The 22,355-nt window shown below is 44.3% G+C and overlaps 1 protein-coding gene across 1 annotated transcript in view; it reads left to right on the top strand.

Moving 5' to 3' along the window:
• Positions 1-22,355, top strand: part of VPS41 (VPS41 subunit of HOPS complex) — an 876,961-nt gene that overhangs the window by 521,181 nt on the left and 333,425 nt on the right. Inside the window, exons 13-14 of the mRNA XM_086964855.1 lie at positions 17,676-17,791; positions 22,198-22,254. Of these exons, the coding sequence (XP_086820981.1) occupies positions 17,676-17,791; positions 22,198-22,254 (173 nt within the window). The remainder of the gene's footprint in view (positions 1-17,675; positions 17,792-22,197; positions 22,255-22,355) is intronic.

The raw sequence follows: 22,355 nt of genomic DNA, 5'->3' as shown, positions 1-22,355 counted from the left end.
TGCCCATCAAAACCCTTTAAAAAGCTCCAGTAGAAATCCACAAGCATCTTCGAGCAGAGGATTTCTTGCCCAGTCATCAACCAACAACCAACACGAGCCGTCTTCATTATGCGCTGCCACACGCAAAATCACACAGGTTTCCATTGAAAATTCAACGAACACACCGATAGAAGGCTACCTCGAATTCGCATCGTTTGCAACACGACAGTCCAAGTTTGGTAGACCTAGCGGCGGTCTAGTAATGTATGTGTCAACCAAACTATCTCAACATATTAAGCAGCTGAAATGTAAGGAAGATTGGCTCAGTGGAATATTAATGGGAAGCGGACAGACTGAAAGCCAGCTACTTCTTCTTAGCGTTTATATATCCCCGCGTACCTCAGAGAAAAAGTCCAAATTGGATTATGCAATTTGCTTAGCGAGCACGGTAGCATACCAACCATAATCACAGGCGATTTCAACACAAACCTTTATAGTAATCTTATCGAGGATCCTGAGTCCACTCTGCAAATGGTTCCATCACACCTAGTCCCACAGTCAATTCCCATTGACAAGAGACCATCTAAATTGGGGGAGTATGCAGTTACCTAGCTCAGCAACATTGGTTATACTGTCCTGAATGTACGTTTCCCCATGGATAAACCTCCCTCTTGGACACGATCTGATGGCCGAACCTTTTCCTTCCTGGATTGTTTTCTAGGGAGCATAGAAATTCTCCCATTGATTGAGAATTACTACATTGCACCACAAGGTAATAGCGATCATCGGCCTCAAATAATAACAATACTCACGAAAGCCACCAGGAGTTAGCCTATACCCACGGAGGCGCCTATACAGAGAATTTAAAACGATTGAAATGGTCAGCCAGCATGGCCCCATTTCTGATGGAAAAAAGTAGAGCACTGTTAAATCAGCAACTAGACATTGATTCCACAGCTATTAGTAGCTGGGCAAATTTTACCAACCAATTGTTACATGCAGTGCCCTCAAAGAGGAAAACTGGGCAGCAGATATTTCAATCACATATTTCACCAGCAAAAAAAAACCTAAAGTTTCGCAGAAATCGAGCCCTTCGGCAATCAAGGAAGAGCCCAGACAACAAAACAAAATTTCTCAATTATAAGCCAGCCCAAGCAGCCTTCAAGTTCGCCATACGTAGGGAAAAACGAGAAGCCTCCGATCAATTTTGATTGAAGCTCTTCCATGAAAGCAGGAAATCAAATTCAAAGCAATTTTGGTCCCTAGCAAACAGGAGCCAGCGAGACAAAACTGGCCATGGCAACGCAAACATCAATGCAGACGAATGGATCTACTTCTTATCTTCTCACTTTAAGATCATCCATTACAAAGATAACTGCCCTACTTCGCCAAGTATAAATAACGCAACAATATTTTCACCGGAGTTTGCTAATCAAATACAGACGCAGCCATGCCGCTTACCCATTAGCACACCTGAAGAGCCCGTCCACACAAGTAGGAATAACACCAATTCTCTCACTGAAAAGCTAACAGTGACACCGAAGGAACAAAGCACAGGATCCTGCGCTCTATAAAGAAAGCCAGGGCTGATGGTGCGCCAGGTCCAAATGGTCTCCCCCAGGCACTGTTCAAAACAGAAGCCGAATTCTGGTCCGAGCATTTGACCCCCCTGTTTTTGGAATGTCGATCAAATTACGAAGTTCCCGACTCCTGGAGAGGTGCAATCATCCATCCCATTTACAAGAATGGGAAGAGAAATAACCCCAGTACCTACCGAATTATAGCCCTCCTTGATGTGGAGTCCAAATACTATGCCAGTATTCTATTGGAAGATCTCTTGACCTGGGCCAATGAAAAAAACTGCCTCCCCTTCAATCAAACAGGTTTCGTGGCTAAATCCGGAGCAACAACCAACCTACTGACATTATCTGTCCTAATAGAGAAAGCTACTGTCCAACAAACTCAACTGCACTGTTGCTTTGTGGACTTCAAAGCAGACTTCGACCACGTGCCCTGGGACATAATGTGGCAAAAACTAAAAGGCTGGGGAGTACCTCAGTCCTTGTAACTAGCTATAGTTCAACTTCACTCCAAAACGTGGATACAAATCAAGTTGGGTGAAGGCTCCCACGTTTCCAGGAAGATTGAGACCAGCAGTGGAGTAAAACAAGGTTGCGTGCTGGCCCCACTCCTTTTTAACCTGTTCATATCGGGCCTTTCACCATTCCTTGACGCCGTTAATTGTCATCCCCCTCAATTAGATGGAGTACGAATCCGTAACCTCCTACACGCCGACGACCTGGTGCTGCTCAGCCACACGAAGGTGGGCTTACAGAGGCTACTTGATGAACTGCTCCCCTACATCGAAAACAACTTTTTAAAGCTAAACCTATCAAAACCTAAAACAATCACCTTTGGGAAACCTAAGAAGTTACGCGGAGGGTGGCACTTCAACAATGTAACAATTGGTTCAACACCTCACTATAAGTATCTGGGAATATTTTTAGATTCCAGAAGTTCATTTGCTAGGCAAAAAGAAGCGCTGAGAACCAAAGCTCTGGCTTTAGAGGCTGCAGCAACAAAACTGTCAAAAAAAACTATTAGGTCCCAGCTTTATCCCACTGCTAAAAGTGATAAAGGCAAAAACATCTAATTCCCTGACGTATGGCCAAGAGATCATGAAGGGAACTACAAACATTCTTCTAAATAAACTGACAACTAAAATCTTCAAACATGCATTCCATCTTCCGAACTCAGCATTACCGGCACAAGTTCGCCTGGAATTTGGCTTACTTGATCACCATGGCGTAGAAGCTGGGGCGTTCATAAAGTTTTACAATAGAGTGCGCTAAGCCTGGGAAGATTCACTGGAGGCCAGACTCTGGCAAGAAATCCAGAAAAGTCATGCCAGCCTTAAATATCGGCGCCACTTGGAGCACAGCTTACAATTACTTGGCATTAAGGATTTTTGGGGAACACACCCCCCCCCCAACCCTCCCCCCAGTCTGCATTAAAGCTAGCTATCAAGAACAGTACTAGGTTGTGGTCCTTTTATTCAGACAGGGCAACACTGTGAGTAGAATCCCTTCATCTATCAAGTACCATGGCACTTTACCTGAAACGAAAGTTCCTGCCACTGAGGTTGGGTGAATGGCCTTTTTTGAAAAATCTTCCGGAATGGCGCCGCAAAGACAGCCACACCCAATGCAGGCTGTGTGGTTACCACACACCGAGGGGTTGAAACACATAGTCTGCTTATGCCCAACAATGCTTACCTCTAGCCGCTTATTATTGCGTGAAGAATGGATAAGACTTGGAATTCGATCTTGCCGCCAAGCCATAATAGCAGCCTTCAACCCGGATGACATAAAGCTGAATATCGGGTTAACAGAATTTGTAACTAAAGCACTAAGCCAGTTGGAAGTTATCAGGGCCGCCACCCCTGTCCCGTTAGAGCCGAGGGAAACCTCATTATTGGACATACCAATGCCACAAGAAAAATAGCCAAATGGCGATCGGCCTTCCACAAGCTACTAACCATCCAAGACCACAAAAACATTCCATACCGAACCAGGATTACAACGCAGAACTTCAAAGCCACCTTGAATACACGCAGAACTTCAAAGCCACCTTGAATACAACGTCCTACAAAAACAGCACTGTGCTTATTCAAGCTGCTAACAAGGACCTAGAACTATTTGACAAATACTTCATCACATTGAAAACCCACACCTCCACCTCACACAACGCTTCTCAGGACCCTACTACACCCATTTCCCGCTCTGCGCATGAAAATCAACGACCACATCCCCCACCCAGATCCGATGAAAGAAGCATCACCAACACCCCTTCTATATCACACATTGCACCAACACCTTTACTTAACCTATGCAGCGCCTCACAGCGACCCCCCCTCCCGCAGCCAGATCTGGTGAAAGAACCATCACCAACTCTCCTCCCTTGCCATGCACTACACGGACACCCTCGGCCACCCCACACAGTACCCCCTTCTCTCCCCCATTTTTTGATGAACACCGGCCCATTCTATCACCCAAAATCAATGATAGAAGCAACACTAACTCTCCCCACTTAACACACACTACTCTAACACCCTCACCTAGAAATAACATGAGAACAAATAACAACATGACTCCCACAACAACCAACTGCCGGTCTCCACATCCACAGCAGCAGATGAGACAAGAATCACCCAAAACCCAGTCTTACCTCACCTCCAGGAACCTACAAAACATTATCCTAGAAATCGGAACCTGTCTACAAATAGCGGAAAATTCTCTTGCTAAACTAAAGCATCTTCAAAACTCGCTAGCAGCAGACTACATGACAACAACTGTCCCACTGCCGCTAACCAATCGACTCTTGCGAACACACAAACTCTCCAACTACTTATCAGATCAGGAAATTCAATCACTTCTATTGCTCTACGAAGCTCCTTCCTGCCCGATCATAGAGAAGGAGGAATACGCGATTCTTCCAATCCCCATCAACCCATGCAGAACATCCCATCCAATCCATAGAGGAATAAACAGGAATAATCTTCATTCTATAACCCCGAACCACAATAGTCAGGAGCCCACTTCAAAAGATTCCTCAAATCAGATCTCTTGCCTTCTACTTAACTGACGATCAGCCACCAAACATGCATCTGACATCGCTGACCTCATCCTTAACATGAAAATGGACATTATCATCCTCACAGAAACTTGGCTCAAGGATTCTTCCTCACCTTGCCTAGACCTACTTGTCCCTCCAGACTACCTCATCATTAGACTAGACAGACCACACAAAATAGGCGGAGGCCTAGCCTGCATACATCGGCCTGACATCTCCATCTTAAAGTTTCAATCGGAACACATGGAATCCTGTGAATACCTTGGAATCTCTGTGAAATCTTCAGGTAACCACTCTCACAAACTACATATACTCTACCATCCGCCAGACTTAAACACAATTTTCACAGAACAACTCATGGAAATCATCACTGTTAACTCTTCCCCTAATTCCAATTACATATTCCTCAGAGACTTCAATCTCCACTGGGAGAACCCACGGGACAAGCAGGTTAACGCCCTCAAAACCTTCCTTGCAGACCACTCCCTGATTCAAGCTATCTCAGATCCTACTCATATAAAGGGTGCCACTCTCGACTGGCTTATCCCTAAACCAAATACAATTGAATCGATCTCGATCATCCCTTGTGACTGGTCAGACCATCACATTATCACCTTCCAAATTCCCTCCAACAACACGAAAACTTGCTTGCAGCAAATAAAGCTGATAAAAAAATGGATAAGAGACACAAAGAACATCGACTGGAAAAATCTTGCCTCCCACTGTGAGGAGGCTCTTACCTCCCAAATAACATGTCGACGTTAATTCCCTCACTGCTCACTATAACTCCATGATGACCAAGGTATTCGACCAAGCCGCTCCGCCAAAACTCAAAAGAATTCCGGCCAAAGATAAAAATCCATGGTTCAGCGGAGCCCTAAATGAAGAGAGACGCAAACTCAGATCAATGGAACGGAAATGGAAGCAGCATCCTTCCCCCCTCCATCTTAAACTACTCAGGAAATCCAGAAACTCATACAATAAAAGTATTCTACATTCAAAAAGAGACTTCTTCAAATCAGAACTAGAGAATGCCAAAAATAGACTAAAAAAAACTCTGAAATAACAATCGAACAAATTGGCTAAATCCTCACTCGTAACATCAACCTCACAGCCAAGTAGTGAAGAATTTTCCTCATTCTTCACAGCAAAAACAAATTCTCTCCTACTCGAACTTAGTACAGCGTCAAACAACTCAGCCTCCCCAAAGATCACCCTAGCCGTCAACCCGGGACAACATGAGCTAACCCTACCCAAGAATAACTCTCACTGGTCTACTTTCAAACTTTACGATCTCCATGACATCACCAAAATTCTAATGACTACCAAACTCAACAAAAACTTCAACAACCCTGTCCCGTCAAATTGCCTGCACCACATCTACCACATCATCACACCTCTGTGGACCAAAATCATCAATGCCTCGTTAACACAAGGTCACATCCCGGACTGCCTAAAAACCGGACAAGTCATCCCTATCATCAAAAAACCGACAGCAAATACCTCAGACCCCAACAACGTCCAACCATTAACCAACATTCCCATGCTAGCTAAGGTCATGGAAACATTTGTGCAGCATCAACTGAACCTACACATTACAAATTTTAATCTACTGAACATCCACCAGTCAGGTTTCAGACCTGGTCATAGCACTGAAACAGCCATCCTGCATATAGTAGATGACACCCTCTTAGCCCTTGACAGCAATAAAACCTGCCTATTAGTCCTGCTCGACCTCTCCTCAGCATTTGACACGGTCAATCATGACAAACTCCTAAGAAGACTAGAAAACGAGATGGGTTTATCTGGCACAGTCCTTCTTTGGTTCAAATCTTTTTTGGAAAACAGAACGCGATCATTCATGTCCAACAAGATTCTTTCACTCTCCTCACCTAACCTACTAGGAGTACCACAAGGCTCCACCCTATCCCCTAATTTATTCAACTTATACGTCGAACCACTTACCGATCTACTACAGCAGACGAACATCTCCTACCACATGTACGCAGATGATACTCAACTTTACATCAAGATCACCTCCATCGAAGAGATAAAGACAATGAATCTAGCTCTCGAAAAAACAGTCCAATTGCTAGCAACCAACTTCCTCAAGCTAAACTCACAAAAAACTGAATTCCTTCTAATTTCGCCCCCAACAACTCCCAGGAAACAAAGGAATGGACCGAAATGATCACTTCTCTGAACCAACATTGGTGGACTCTACAATATCGCTTGAAATCACACTGCATAAGAACCTTAACATGCAAACTCTCTTCAACCTGATGGCTAAAAATGCTCGCTGTCACCTCAGCTATCTCAGAAAAATGAAGCCATTCATCGAAAACCCGGACCTTCAAAACTGCAGTCCAGTCCTTATTCATATCAAGGCTGAAATACAGATGTTCTACCCTCTCAGGGCTGCCTAAAATCTCAACATCCCCTCTAAAAGCCTGTCTCAACGCCACAGAAAGACTTATAACAGGATCTAAGAAATTTGACCACATATCACCACACCTAAAGGCACTCAATTGGCTACCTTACGAAGCTCTTATTCACTTAATGATGGCCTGCATCACTCACAAGGCATTACTCCACAACACCCCACAATACCTAGCTCAGAAACTTACCTTATCTGGAAGGAAACAGACACTCTAGGAGTGCAGACAGTCTACTCCTGAAACCCTCGCGGTTCAACAAGACTAAAACCTCCAACAGAGCATTTTCGGGAGCGGCACAAAGAGTCTGGAACTCGCTTTCGCCATATATCAGAAAAATCGTCCCAATACCTCTCTTCAAAAAGGAAGCAAAACTATTCTTGATGAACAAATTTCTCACTTAAATCTGGACAATCACCACTCTAACTCACAACCTCAAAACTTGACTACAGTCGTAATCCACAGATATTTAGAAGCTAAGACTCACATAGTATTGAATTGACATTTATCGCTCAGAACTACTTTCTTCTCTGCTTTTTCTTTGAGCTAAATTATGCTGTGTTGATCACTGTTATGACATGTTTTTTTTGTAAAGGAAAACACACAAGATGATGGATGGAATGTTGCACAATGCCAAAACATTCACCCCCAGTCACAGATCTGGGTTTAATCCATCGTTATTTTGCTCGCCAAGCTACCCCAGTTCAGACATGGCTAAATGCAAATCAGTCTTGGCCCTGTGCCTCATGGGAACAGTCCAGCCCAAACTGTCAAGCCATGTCTTCCCTGGAACGGAATCAAGCATCCTAGGACTGGTTTCTGGCTATCAGCCGCCTTCAGCCAGGATAGCTTGACTCCAGTGGCGTAGTGAGCACGGGACCCACGTCTGTGCATACCCTTCCCACATAGGGTGAACAGCAAAACACACAAGATGATGGACGGAATGTTGCACAATGGCAAAACATTCACCCCCAGTCACAGATCTGGGTTTAATCCATTGTTAATTTGCTCACCAAGCCACCCCAGTTCAGACATGGCCATATGCAAATCAGTCTTGGCCTTGTGCCTCATGGGAACAGTCCAGCCCGAACTGTCAAGCCATGTCTTCCCTGGACCGGAATCAAGCATCCTAGGACTGGTTTCTGGCTATCAGCCGTCTTCAGCCAGGATAGCTTGACTCCAGTGGCGTAGTGAGCACGGGACCCACGTCTGAGCATACCCTTCCCACATAGGGTGAACAGCAAAACACACAAGAATGGACGGAATGTTGCACAATGGCAAAACATTCACCCCCAGTCACAGATCTGGGTTTAATCCATTGTTAATTTGCTCACCAAGCCACCCCAGTTCAGACATGGCCATATGCGAATCAGTCTTGGCCTTGTGCCTCATGGGAACAGTCCAGCCCGAACTGCCAAGCCATGTCTTCCCTGGACCGGAATCAAGCATCCTAGGACCGGTTTCTTGCTATCAGCCGTCTTCAGCCAGGATAGCAAAAAAACTATGGATTCAGGCCCAGATCTCTGTACTGGGGTGAATGTATGACATTGTTCTGCATTCTGTCCATCACCTGTTGTTTTTGCATTTGTCACCCCGAGTGGGACGGGAGTGCTCAGACGTGAGTCCCGTGCTCTCCATACCACTGGAGTCAAGCTATCCTGGCTGATGACGGCTGATAGACAGAAACCGGTCCTAGGATGCTTGATTCCTATTCAGGGAAGACATGGCCTGGCAGTTCGGGCTGGACTGTTCCCATGATTCAGAAAAGGGGGTGGTGATGAACAGAGTGTCTGAATTAAGCAGACCACTCTTATCCAGTCCAAAGATCAGGGCTTGATCCATCACCGTTATTTAGCTCACTGCATCATCCCAGCTCAGAACCTGGCTATAAGCAAATTAGTCTGTCCCTGGCCCAGTGCATCATGGGAACAGGGCAGACCAAACTACCAAGCCAATTCTTCACCAGAAAGGAGACAAGCTTCCGGGGACCGGTTTCTGGCATTTCAGCCGTCGTCGCCCCGGCTTGCTTGAATCCTGATGGTGCAGTGAGCAAGGGACTCATGTCGGAGTATACCCTGCCACACCTATAGTGGCCAAAAACGATTCAGAAAAGGGGGTGGTGATGAACAGAGTGTCTGAATTAAGCAGACCACTCTTACCCAGTCCAAAGATCAAGGCTTGATCCATCACCGTTATTTAGCTCACTGCACCATCCCAGCTCAGAACCTGGCTATATGCAAATCGGTCTGTCCCTGGCCCAGTGCATCATGGGAACAGGGCAGACTAAACTACCAAGCCAATTCTTCACCAGGAAGGGACTGTTCCCATGAGGCACAGGGTCAAGGCTGATTTGCATATGGCCATGTCTGAACTGGGGTGGTGTGGTGAGCAAACAACCGATGGATTTAGGCTCAGATCTCTGTACAGGGGTGAATGTATGACATTGTTCTGCATTCTGTCCATCAACTGTTTTGTTTGCACTTGTCACCCCGAGTGGGACGGGTATGCTCAGACGTGAGTCCCGTGCTCTCCACACCACTGGAGTCGAGTTTTCTTGGCTGTTGACGGCTGATAGCCAGAAACCGGTCCTAGGATGCTTGATTCCGGTCCAGGGAAGACATGGCTTGGCAGTTCGGGCTGGACTGTTCCCATGAGGCACAGGATCAAGGCTGATTTACATATGGCCATGTCAGAACTGGGGTGGTGTGGTGAGCAAACAACCGATGGATTTAGGCCCAGATCTCTGTACTGGGGTGAATGTATGACATTGTTCTGCATTCTGTCATCAACTGTTGTTTTTGCAATGTTTTTTTGTAGGCCACGTGTGCACTATATGTGATATCTAATATTTTGTTCATTATGTAAAGCGCTCTGATACCCTACCTTGGGTCTGGCTAGCGCTATAGAAAACTATACACAGATATAAAAAGCACAGACGGGAAATCCAAAATACGGCTCAATATTCAGCAGGCCGTATAATCAACGTAATAAAATATTACAAATGAGCATCAGAAAAAATAATTTCATCAAGGGCTAAATACAAAATGTTAGGCTATTTTCACATTCGGTTTTAGAGTTGTCTGTGGAGTCAGTGGTTGGTACTTTGGACTTTTAAATTCTGTTACGGAAAGTACAAGACGAATATGGGCTGGGAGGGAGTTCCAAATTTTAGGGAAGTTGCCAGTACAGGTCACCGTGTGTAACTAGCGGATGTAGGGCAGAAAATGACCGGCCCCAGTCACAGGAGTTATATAAATCGTGTTATTTAGTAAAGTCAGACGGAACTGCGTCTGGAATCACCTATTTACCTACAACACAGACCTTATAGACTCTATGTATGAAGCATGCTGCATTCAGAGGCAACATCAGGTCAAACATGACATGAGGCCCGTCCTCTCTGAGAGCCCAAGGCTGACCTCCAGCACTGACAAGGTTGTGGCTTGAAGAAACATTCAGTCGCTTTATAGTCAATTTTTGCCCCTCCATTCTCATCTGCTTTTTTATCCCAGCACTTTCCATCCCGGCACATTGTTAAAGAATCTAAAGGTTCTCTTGTGGGAGGTTAGAATCTAATAGTGGGATTATCCATAATAAGCTACATGAAACAGACTTGGGGTCACTAGTGGGTAATTTTGTCCTTTGACATAGTTTGTTGTAAAAATATTTTAACGAGCAGAGATCATAGGTATAGATGCTCTCTGTTTTTCTCTAAAAGGCGTGCAGTGTTCTGTATGAAATGCAGTGTATCGATTTTGAAAACAAATGATGTCAAAATGTACTTAATGATTAAAGCATAAGGTGAGGAGGTAGTTTTGAAACTGAATTTTGATTTGATGCCTTTTGCACATCTATACACTTCTAAAACCAAAATAATTGATGTAAATTTTCAAAATATGTAACCTGACTGAAGATGCATAGCTAACCATCACTAGTTATTCTTATATGCTTTCCACTGTTCCAACACTTTCTCTAGCGTATGGTGATGTTTTTGTAAAATATTTTGATAGCGCAACAGTTTAACCTAAATCAAAATGTCGGGCTATGTATCTTTTCCAGCCATGTTTTGGTGCCCCTTAGATTGTGTCATAGTTATATAAATATATAGTTTTTGTACATTGTGTGTAGAGTGCGTTAATGTTAAACATAGTTTTCATGAAATTACAGAAAGACTGGAAAATGCATTTTTCTACAATTGTTGGATGTCAGTATTTCTAGCAGGCAAACAAAATTGGGTTATTTCCTGACTTTTGAAGCTAAAGAAGTGCCATACACTATTGTTAATTAGGTGTCATGGGCCCTACCATCAACATTGTAAATGAGATACAAAGCCTTAAGAGTGACATGCTCAGTGCAAGTGTGCAGGTGTCTGGAGACAGGTGAAATATTGTGCATTATTGTGAATCCCCAAAGACCATTGGTGCTTTGTTTTTCTGTATCAAATGAATTCATTTTTTGAAGAAATTGGGCTACTGGTTGAAGGGGTGAAACCCTACTCAAGCAGAAACCACAATACTTGTCAAGGTAAAATCCCAAGCAATCCCAAAAATAACCTCTGCTCAATCCTCTGGTAGCTTGCCACAGAGTAGACAGGCTAAACTTAGAGGCAATGTGCAACACATCAAACAGTAATAACGTCAAAACACAACGCAAGACAAATCCCTCATCCATTTAAGAACGCAGAGTAAATATTAATCCATCAAAACCAAAACAACAAAAATCAAATCAGTAAAACTGGAGAAATGGAAGTGTTAAGATTTCAGTGAAAATAGCTCCAAGCAATAACTGTGGGGATCTGGTCGTGGAGGACTGGTACAAAGTCACATGTTCAGGTGGTCCATGACGGAGCGTTGGCCTGCTACAGAGACCCACTTGGGTCCACTGAACACTCTATCCTAATCCTGGTTGCAAAGAGATGTGGAGTCCTGAGTCGAGGATGCATCACGCAGCAGAGGCAATGCTAGCTCTAGGTGAGGATATGGGTTGCGCAGCGGCGATTCCGGGGAGCTGTGAAGTGCGATGCGATGTCCTTGTATGGAAATGCACTGCGCCGCAGCTTTGTCGATGGGCTGCGCTGAGTGAGGCGATGTCCTTGCATGGAAATGTGTAGATCAGCAGTAGCTTCGATGGGTTGCAATGGGTGATGCAAAGTCCTTGCATCGGGGAGGTCCTTGCAGCAGAGTCTATGAATTGGTTCCAAGGGCAATGCATTGAGCACCAAAGGCGATGCGCCGGTTGTGCAGGAGATGTACTGTGCCACGGAGGAGATGCGTTGTTCTACTGAATCCACAGATGGACTGTCAGAGCACCTTCAGGCCCACCTCCAAGGGTCCAGGACTGGGTGGCACCACTTGAGAGGGCAGGACTCACAGATGGAAGTGTCCAGGTGCTGGGTTCAAGGTTGTTGGAAGCCTCTTCTTTCCCTGAACCTTCTGATCAGGGGGCCAGCCAACTAGACCTTGGAGTCACTCTGGAGTACTGCGTTTAGAGATGTAGGTCCAGTGCTTCTCACCCAGGCAAGAGGGCAGTAGGTCAGCACAGTAGGACGGCAGTTCTTCAAGGCAGCAGTCCAGCAGAGTGGAAGACCTTTTAGTGGCACAGCAATCCTTCTTCCTGGCAGTGTCCATATGTCAAGAAGTGTACTGAAGAGTTGGGTTCAGAGGTCCAGTATTTATACCTGGTGCCCACTTTGAAGTAGAGTAAGCTTCTAGAGGTTTCCTCCACCTGAGGTGTCAGGCATTCCCTTCCTCCCTGTCCTGGTCACAGCTTGTCTTTGGTCACAAAAGACCAGTGGCAAACCCTTTGTGAGAGTACTCAGGCATAACCTTTGTAATGTGCAAGTGTGGTAGGTGACCGCTCCTCCTCCTCATCAACTCAGAGTGGTCCATTCTGCCAACACCTAGCTTTCCTTTGTCTCACTGTTAAGGGCAGTACACAAAGACCAACTGCTAACTACACTTAGTCATGTGACTCTGGAACAGGCTGCAAGCACCAAATGGTTGGACAAAAAATGGCAACTTTTTAAAAGTTACATTTTCTGAATTGTGATTTATAATCTGAATTTGCTATTAAATAGGGCTTTTATTTACAAATCTTTAGACACCAAACTCGAACTGTCTACCTGCTCCCAATTGGAAGTTATCATTTATTAAATGTAATTAAGTAGGTATAACAAAGCTTTATTTCGATATAAAATATCTTAAAAAGCACATCACATTTAAAAAGTACATGTCCTTCCAACAGTGAAAAGAGTTTAGAGCTAACAATCAATTATACAGTGCAATAATTAAAAGGGATATTAAACCATGAATCAACTTTGAAGAGTTTTTCTGTACAACAGATATCATTAAAATACATTGGTTAAAAATATAAGAAAAAGTTTAAAACCAGTGACATCTTTACCGTGGAATATCAATACAGAATCATCATAAGGCTTTTGATCTTATCAGCCAGGCCCAGCTTAGGTATTTGGCCACCCCACAGGCTAACGTAGTGTTTGGCTCCGTTTGAAGGATTCTAAGGGCAGTTGAATGGTTCCTTGTACCTAGCAATCGACAGACAGGTCTTAACCATTTTTCCCTCGGTCTGGAGTAAGCTTTACATACAAAGAACAAGTGTGGAATGGTTTCAGCTATCCCAGTGCAAAATGGGCAAGCGGCAGGGGTTTGGTTAGGAGGTTTCCACTTATGAGTGCGCTCGTGGACCGGAAGAGTTCCCATTCTAAACTGAATGAAGAGGGCCCAGTCCCTGGGTTTCTGGATAAAATCCAGGTAAGGCTCAAAGCTGGGCACTGTCTTATGCTGACGAAACTCATCAGTCAGCCTGCCCTGATTGGGATCTCTATGAGCTTGGTTATCAACCCATGCCCAATATGGTCTCTCGATTGTCAGCTTGGACACCGGGGCCCCTAGCTCCCATGCAGGAGCTAGGCCAATGGCCAAAAGAAGTCTTTTGATGTTAGCTAACCAGGCGATCTTGTAAGGACCCTAGAGAATCATTACTTCCTTTAGGCCATCGGCGTAGCTGGATAGCTCTGGGGTACGCCAAAGGCGACCCCAGTATAAAAGGGGGCATAGGGCGACCAAATCCTTGATTGAGCGTCGGCCCAAATCGCTCAAGAGAGGTTTACTAGGTGATCCCCTGGGAAGTGAAACAAGCTCTCTGAAGAAATTATTCTCTGCTGTCACGAGGGGATCTACATTATTGAAGCCCCAGAGCTCCGCTCCATATAAAGCACTGCCTATTGCCTTTGAAGCATAGATCTCCAGGGCAGGAGCAATGGGTCTAGAGGTTGAAGCTCGATGTTCTCTCCCAATAACACCTGTAACCCATTTATGGCTTAGAGCCATTTTTTCAATAAGCAGCTGCCATTTAAGATTAGCTGCAATTCTGATCCCCAGATAATCGAAAACTTTTACCCGTTCCAGGGGCTCGCCTTCGAGCGTAAGAGTAGATTTGGAAGCCCTGCTGGGGTTAAAATAGAGGAGCTTCGTTTTGGTGGTATTAATAACTAGGCCCCTCAATTTGCAGAACAAGCAGAACCGGTCAAGCAGCTTCTGTAAGCCTGCTGGAGTTTTCGAAACCAACAGCGTATTGTCTGCGATGAGTAGTGTTGGGACCTTAACACCAGCCAGGACGGGGGCATCAGCATTTTTTTCAGATAAGAAAGAAACTACCCCATTTACAAACAACGTAAAGAGGGTAGGGGCCAGGACGCATCCCTGACTGGCACCTCTATTTACACGGATCTTTTCTGTTTTTTGAGCCTGAGAACCCCACCTGATTCGTGCATAGTTCCCTTCATGCATGCGAGCTAAGAGGTTCAAAATGGGGAGTGGGAGCCCCATGTCCCGCAGGACCGACCAGAGGCGCTCACGGGGAACCAGGTGGTAATAATCCAGGAAAAAGCTTGTAGTAAAAGGGTTTATTCAACAGCACAACATAAGTTCCTTGTACAGCTGCATCAAGGTTAAACTGACAGAAAATACAGAATGCTGTATGAGGAAAGCTCTGTTCAGAACATGGAATGCATGCCGAAACATAACATGTCGCATGCAGTTAAAGAGATAGTCTTACAAGATTAAATAATAAATAAAACTATTAACAGAATGTAACACAGGTCGAAGGCGGTATTCAGGTCTAAAAATGCGAGGTAGAGACCGCCCTTACCAATGCTTACAACCTTCCAGTGCAGTAGCACCAGCCTAAAGGCCTGGTCGATTGTGCTCGTACATGGCCTGAATCCCGCCTGGTACTGTGATATGATGTTGTTCTCCTCCGCCCACAAGAGGATTCTCTCCAGTAGAACCCTGCCAACCAAAGTCACATGTTCAGGCCGTCCATGACGGAGCGTTGGCCGGCTACAGTGACCCACTTAGGTCCACTGAACACTCTATCTTAATCCTGGTTGCAAAGAGATGCGGAGTCCTGAGTCGAGGATGCATCACGCAGCAGAGGCAATGCTAGGTCTAGGTGAGGATATGGGTTGCGCAGCGGCGATTCCTGGGAGCTGTGAAGTGCGATGCGATGTCCTTGTATGGAAATGCACTGCGCCGCAGCTTTGTTGATGGGCTGCGCTGAGTGAGGCGATGTCCTTGCATGGAAATGTGTAGATCAGCAGTAGCTTCGATGGGCTGCAATGGGTGATGTAAAGTCCTTGCATCGGGGAGGTCCTTGCAGCAGAGGCTATGCATTGGTTCAAAGGGCAATGCATTGAGCACCAAAGGCGATGCGCCCGTTGTGCAGGAGATGTACTGTGCCACGGAGGAGATGCGTTGTTCTACTGAAGCCACAGATGGACTGTCAGAGCACCTTCAGACCCACTGGGTCCAGGACTGGGGTGGCATCACTTGAGAGGGCAGGACTCACAGATGGAAGTCTCCAGGTGCTGGGTTCAAGGTTGTTGGAAGCCTCTTCTTTCCCTGAACCTTCTGATCAAGGGGCCAGCCAACTAGACCTTGGAGTCACTCTGGAGTACTGCGTTTAGAGATGTAGGTCCAGTGCTTCTCACCCAGGCAAGAGGGCAGCAGATCAGCACAGTAGGACAGCAGTTCTTCAAGGCAGCAGTCCAGCAGAGTGGCAGTCCTTTTAGTGGCACAGCAATCCTTCTTCCTGGCAGAGTCCATATGTCAAGAAGTGTACTGAAGAGTTGGGTTCAGAGGTCCAGTATTTATACCTGGTGCCCACTTTGAAGTAGAGTAAGCTTCTAGAGGTTTCCTCCACCTGAGGTGTCAGGCATTCCCTTCCTCCCTTTCCCGGTCACAGCTTGTTTTGGGTCACAAAAGACCAGTGGCAAACCCTTTGTGAGAGTACTCAGGCAGAGCCTTTGTAATGTGCAAGTGTGGTAGGTGACCGCTCCTCCACCTCATCAACTCAGAGTGGTCCATTCTGCCAACACCTAGCTTCCCTTTGTCTCACTGTTAGGGGCAGTACACAAAGACCCACTGCTAACTACACTTAGTCATGTGACTCTGGAACAGGCTGCAAGCTCCAAATGGTTGGACAAAAAATGGCAACTTTTTAAAAGCTACATTTTCTGAATTGTGATTTATAATCTGAATTTGCTATTAAAGAGGGCTTTTATTTACAAATCTTTAGACACCAAACTCGAACTGTCTACCAGCTCCCAATTGGAAGTTATCATTTATTAAATGTAATTAAGTAACTTAATTTTAACCTATGGGAGAGATGGGCCTTGCAGTAGTGAAAATTGGGGTGTTTCACTACTAGGACATGTAAAACTTAAAAGTGAATGTCACCTATTTAACTACACTGCTGGGCTGTTCAGGGCCTACTCTAGGAGTTACTAATATGTATTAAAAAGAAAGGTTTAGGTCTGGCAATAGGTTTATTTTGCCTGGTCGAAATAGCAGTTTAAAAGTGCACACACATGCTGCAAAGCAGGCCTCAGACTGGTTTCAAGGGCTACTTAAGTGGGTGGCACGTTGAGGGCTGCAGGCCCATAAGTAGCATTTAATTTACAGGCCCTGGGTACATGTAGTACACTTCAATAGGGACCTGAAGGTAAATTTAATGTGACAGTTAGATGTAAGCCGATTTCTCCATGTTTAAAGGGGAGAGCACAAGCAATGTGGCACTGGTTAGCAGTGGTAAAGTATGCAAAGTCCTAAAAACCAACAAAAACATTTGTAGAAGGCCGAAGGCAAAACATTTGGGGATGACCCTGCAGAATGGGCAAATTCAGCAATTTACTTATTTTTTTGTTTTCGATTTGAAAAATAACTGCACATGGTCATTTATTTGCCTTTTCCATTGGCTGCTATCACTAAATTGATTGTGGTTTCTGGTTTAGTCTCCTTGCTAAATCATTGCGCATTACTTTTCAGTCTGACAGGAGTGCCTGATTAAAGGGATGTGAAAAAGCCAAGCGATTAACAATGTTTTAGCTTTCTTATGTCATTGGTCCTGTCCATCGTGATACTAGGTTTTCAGGCCCCAACCAATTACAATTTAATCGCAACAATAAAGATTGAAATTGAAAATATTAGTCTATTATTTAACTACATTTCAACCTTGCTGATACATTTATTGCTAATTATTCTGATGTGTTTTCAGTCTGTCCTCTCATTTTTTTGCAAGAAGTTCTCAAGTAACATGCCTGCTTTTTTGCAGAACATTCCGAGGGAGAGTCCCTCTTTTACATCATCAGTCCAAGAGATGTTGTCTTGGCCAAAGAGCGAGATCAAGATGATCACATTGATTGGCTTTTAGAAAAGAAAAAATATGAGGTAATGTATAACATTTTTAAGTCCGTAACTCAATGTTTTGGTAAGCATTTTTCATTTTCATTGGTTGCTGTTTAGACTTTTCTCAAAATAGGTGGGTTAAGGGTTATGTTGTGTTTCCAGCCAACGTCACACATAGGAGTGACCTTGAGGTAGGTGCTACCATCCTTCCACCAACCCCACAGGGCTGAGTTGGGGTGTTATTGCCGTAGACGGGCTGTCATTGACCTGATCACCTATTATAGGGCACTTGAATTATTTTGCTTTTCCCTCGGCTTTATGGATTGAATTTTATGCTGCGGAAAAGGGTTATATGTTTTCTGAGACATGCACTCTATGAGGCATTCTAGAGCATGTGTCATCACCACTTCTGTGACTTCTGCATGCAGATTTTATAGCAAAGACAATATAATCAAGTTAACTGATGTAAAGATCCTCTTGTCACTGTTTATTATATGTTAGACGGAAAAGCACTCCAAAGTGCGGTTCTGCGTGCCACAAGGACACCTTCAGCTATTCTTTTTTTGTTCTGCTTCAAGCACCACCCAATGCTAGGCGTTTTCTCCAGGTTTTGGCGTAGTTATCGTTTACTGATCCTATGTTTGTGCCATAGTGACAGTAGTCCTCACATGGCAGAGACCCCTTTCCACCCAGCCTCCCTTTGGCAATTTTCCCGACATCTTGTGTTTCTCCACCGAAGGTCTTTGATTCCACTGGGAGTGCTCAAAGGTTTGACGACGTTCATCAGCAGTACTGAGGTGCTGCATATGATGAGAAGTCAGGAGAGAGAATAAACTTCTCCAGAGATTCTCCTTGACAGTAGCGGTGGGACAACAGAGGAGCAACATGGAACTGACATCAAAGACGAAGAAGCATTCCTGGCGGGCCTGGCGTCTCCTAAGTGAAGTGCCCACTTAAAATACTATAGTGCTACACAGTTGTCAAGTGGCAAGAGAGCGGTGCAGGCAGATCTTCAGTCTGACCGGGACTGTAAGGCACACAGTCGTTGGGCTAGGTTAAAGCAGCCCCAAAGGTGCTGTGACACCCTGACACACTGTGATGGCTGTATATTTTCTGCTTAGGCCATGAAGACCTCCCACGCCTGCAGAATATTTTCTCTTGTTGAAACTTTATTGTTACAATAGGGAAGCGAAGGTAAGTGACATGTGATGGAATAAGTAATCACCGTCCAATGTGGTGAGACTTTAACTGTTACTCTGACATTCAAAGATAAAAAGGAAGATGGGCTCCTCATGCAAGCATGGTCATCACAGAGAAACAAGGAGACGGAGGAATGCAGAGTTCTTCAAGCCCTGGGCCTTTTAACCCCACACAGACCTGTAAGAGAGTAGAGTGGAGGAACTCCTAAATGAAGAGATTCTCAAAAAGGCTTTCTTTATTGGAACCCATGGACCAACCAATATGATTATGGCTGCTGGGGCCTCAGTGAAGGGCCCTTTGAGGGATCTGTCATCCAGAGTTACAGTGACAAAGACCTCACTTATGGAAACGTAGGTGGAAGTAGTGGCTTTACAAACGTTTTTGAGAGAGTTGAAATATTTCCAGAGGTGAAATAAGGAATTCCTACAGTTTCTCTCTTGTGCTGAACAAATTTGAGCCCTGCACAACCACATCACGATTCAGAGTAAGATTTGGTGCATGAAATGAATGGTGTACTGAGATAACATAGGCAGTAGACCAAAGCATGCCAGTGGAGATTGTTCAAATCTAGAGATGATTCTGCAAGCCATTGAAGAGGGCTGGCAAAGGGCTAGAGGGACCTATATTAGCTTGAAAACGGCAATGTGCAGAAAACATATTTTCAAGGCTGCAATGAGGATTATTTAAGTGAACTGTGAAGGATTCAACAGTTATTTTTCCCTTGTACTTTGATCTGAATCTGTCGTATGCAGGAGCCACTCAATTAAAGTTCGGAAGTAGCTTCTGAATGTGAATGCACAGCTCTAATTGTGACTCTAAGACTCTAACTGCTATTTAAAGAGGATTAATTTGCATGTACTGAACAAGAAGCCAACTTTGTGGAGGTATGAATGGAGACAAATGGCATCCAGCCCAAGACACACACTACCTTCTAAACAACCCATAGTTCAACATGCGACGCAGGGGATCAATACCTTTTCGGCACGAGAGTCACCAAGGGAAGGAGCGATGAGATAGTGCTTTGTGTACTAATGGGATTAGTTTTTCCCTTGGCATCTGCGTTTGCGGCCTTACCTCAAACCTGGTGAGATTGCTGACCCCTGCACAACACCACAATTTTATGGGGATCGGTTTAAAATGAGATTCTGCAATCTTGACAGTTGAGATTTAACAGCTTTGAAGGAAACATATAGCATCTTCAAGTTGTTTGTTTCATCTGGGTATTTCTGACTGATTTCATTGGGGACCTTTGTTGTTGTTTCTAAAGCTAAAGTGTTTTCCATGTCTGGGCATTATGAATAACAAAGATTTGTTACTTGTTTGCTTTAAGTTTCTCATACATTTCTAAATGTTGATTTTTGTTTATTTCATCGTCTTTGCAAACCATTTTATACTGTGTTCTGTTTTTTCATTTTGTTGCTTTGCATTCTCGAAGTGTTCTGGGATTGAGGGTGCAATACCAATTACCAGATTGACATGTGTATCGGATGTTTCCTCCTGCACTCTAAGTAATGTCGCTGGAATCATTTGCTTGCCAAGCCTTTTGCCCCATAACAGCCTCCTGTTTGTTGTTGGTCGTTGTAGTGTCCTGCTGGACACCTTCTAGTCTTTAATAATCTGTAACCCACACTGACACACCCACCCACCACCAGCGTCACGAGTCAGGTGACCTGGTTAATAAAGGGGGCCGAGCGCTCGTGCTCGGGGCCAGTTACCAGTACCGAATACTATGTGTCAGCGTGGTCATTGCTGCAGAATGTGGGCTTAGGGCCCACGACATCACAGTCGTGTAGGGTTAGGCCAAGGATAGAAAACTACAGAAAGTAGTCATGGCTCCACTTTCTCTTCTGGACACTGTCTCTGTGGTAGCTAGAGCAGTGGCAGGGATATCTAAGTACAAGCCTATGGTAGCAGTTGGTGTCCATATGTGCATTGTTTTTTTCTGTTTAGATTAGATGTTTCCGCTGTTTTATGCAGGGACCAATTTGATGATTTCACCCAGTTCACCGACTAACTTTTGCCAACCTCCTCTGGTATGCTCTCACTTAAAGGTGATACCCAGCCCGTCGTTAAGTCTGGAGGCCACTGCAGGAGGGGAATTACATCTTGAATCTCTTGCAATTGGCCTCACAAAGAAACATCCTTAGAATTAGCTTCAGAGAATGTCGTCTAAAGAAAGATGCACTGTGTGAAGCCTAAAAAGGCATAAGTCAGGGCAATAAGAGAACATGACAAATCAAGATCTTTATATCAATGCGAGTGAAAATCTCCTGTCTGAAGGTAAAGAACCAAGGGCGGATGTTAGCAATAGTTCAAAAAAGAAATTAGGAAAAGAGTTATTCAAGAGCTTGAGTCGGAGGGATGAGATTGTACAACGAATTGAGAGGACGCAACCCACAGTTCTTATTAAATGCAGAATTGGAGGAATAATAAAGCAATTGATGTTACCATAACCATTTCAAGATGTTTGAAGCATTAATGTTTGGACAGCCAAATGTATTTGTGTAGTAAGCAACTGACTGTGGGTTGTAGCCTCTCTATGGTTGTATTTTGTCAAAAATTGGGGTGTTTGACAGCTAACCTGGGGAGGAAGGTAATGTGTTGTTTAAAAGACAAAGGTAACTTACTGGTGTTGCGGTGGATCAGTCTTTAGCTGTCCTGTAGCTGTGGTCAAACAAAACGAGGTGACATTTCTTTGGTGGTTTGAGACAGCGACAAACTAGTAGTTTAAAAATGCAGGGGGTAATTTTTTGTTGAAGAGCCAGTATTTTCACTTCTTACAAGCCATCAAGATTAGCACCTGGTATTACTAAGCAGACGCATTTACCACCAGAATATTTCAGTTGATTTAAGCTAGTGCGTAATGCATCCATGTTTCTATCATTTTAAAATATAATTTCATTGTATGCATTTCAGTATTGTGGCGCTAACACAATAGGCATTCTTGTAGTTGGTTGAGTTGCCTTTATGTGAATGCCTAGCTTTCAAGTTCAAGTTCAAGTCGAGATTTATATAGCGCACTACATACCCAGAGGGCCTCAAGGCGCTTGAGGAATGGGGGGGGGAGGTTTACTTATCGAATATCCAGGTTTTAAGCTGTTTTCTGAAGGCTTTATCGAAGCTCAGTCAAGTGTAGATTTAAACATTTCCAAATTCAAAGCCGGAGAAAGGACATGGCGAGGCCTGTCTTTTGTATGTATTCTCTTTGTCCTATGTTCTGCATTTCACTTTTCTGTCTTACTTTGTAGGAAGCTTTAATGGCAACAGAGATCAGCCAAAAGAATATAAAGCGACACAAGGTTCAGGTGAGTTTGCACATTGTAAATCAAATGATGTTGTAATATTTATGCCCGTTTTGATATTTCAGTGCACAACAATGCAGTTTTAGGTGTAATTTTACACATAT

Source organism: Lissotriton vulgaris, chromosome 4_1, assembly GCF_964263255.1.
Source record: "Lissotriton vulgaris chromosome 4_1, aLisVul1.2, whole genome shotgun sequence".
In the NCBI taxonomy this organism is placed as follows: domain Eukaryota; kingdom Metazoa; phylum Chordata; class Amphibia; order Caudata; family Salamandridae; genus Lissotriton; species Lissotriton vulgaris.
The sequence above is the reverse complement of the archived record's forward strand: the minus strand, read 5'-3'. Positions and strand labels throughout refer to the sequence as shown.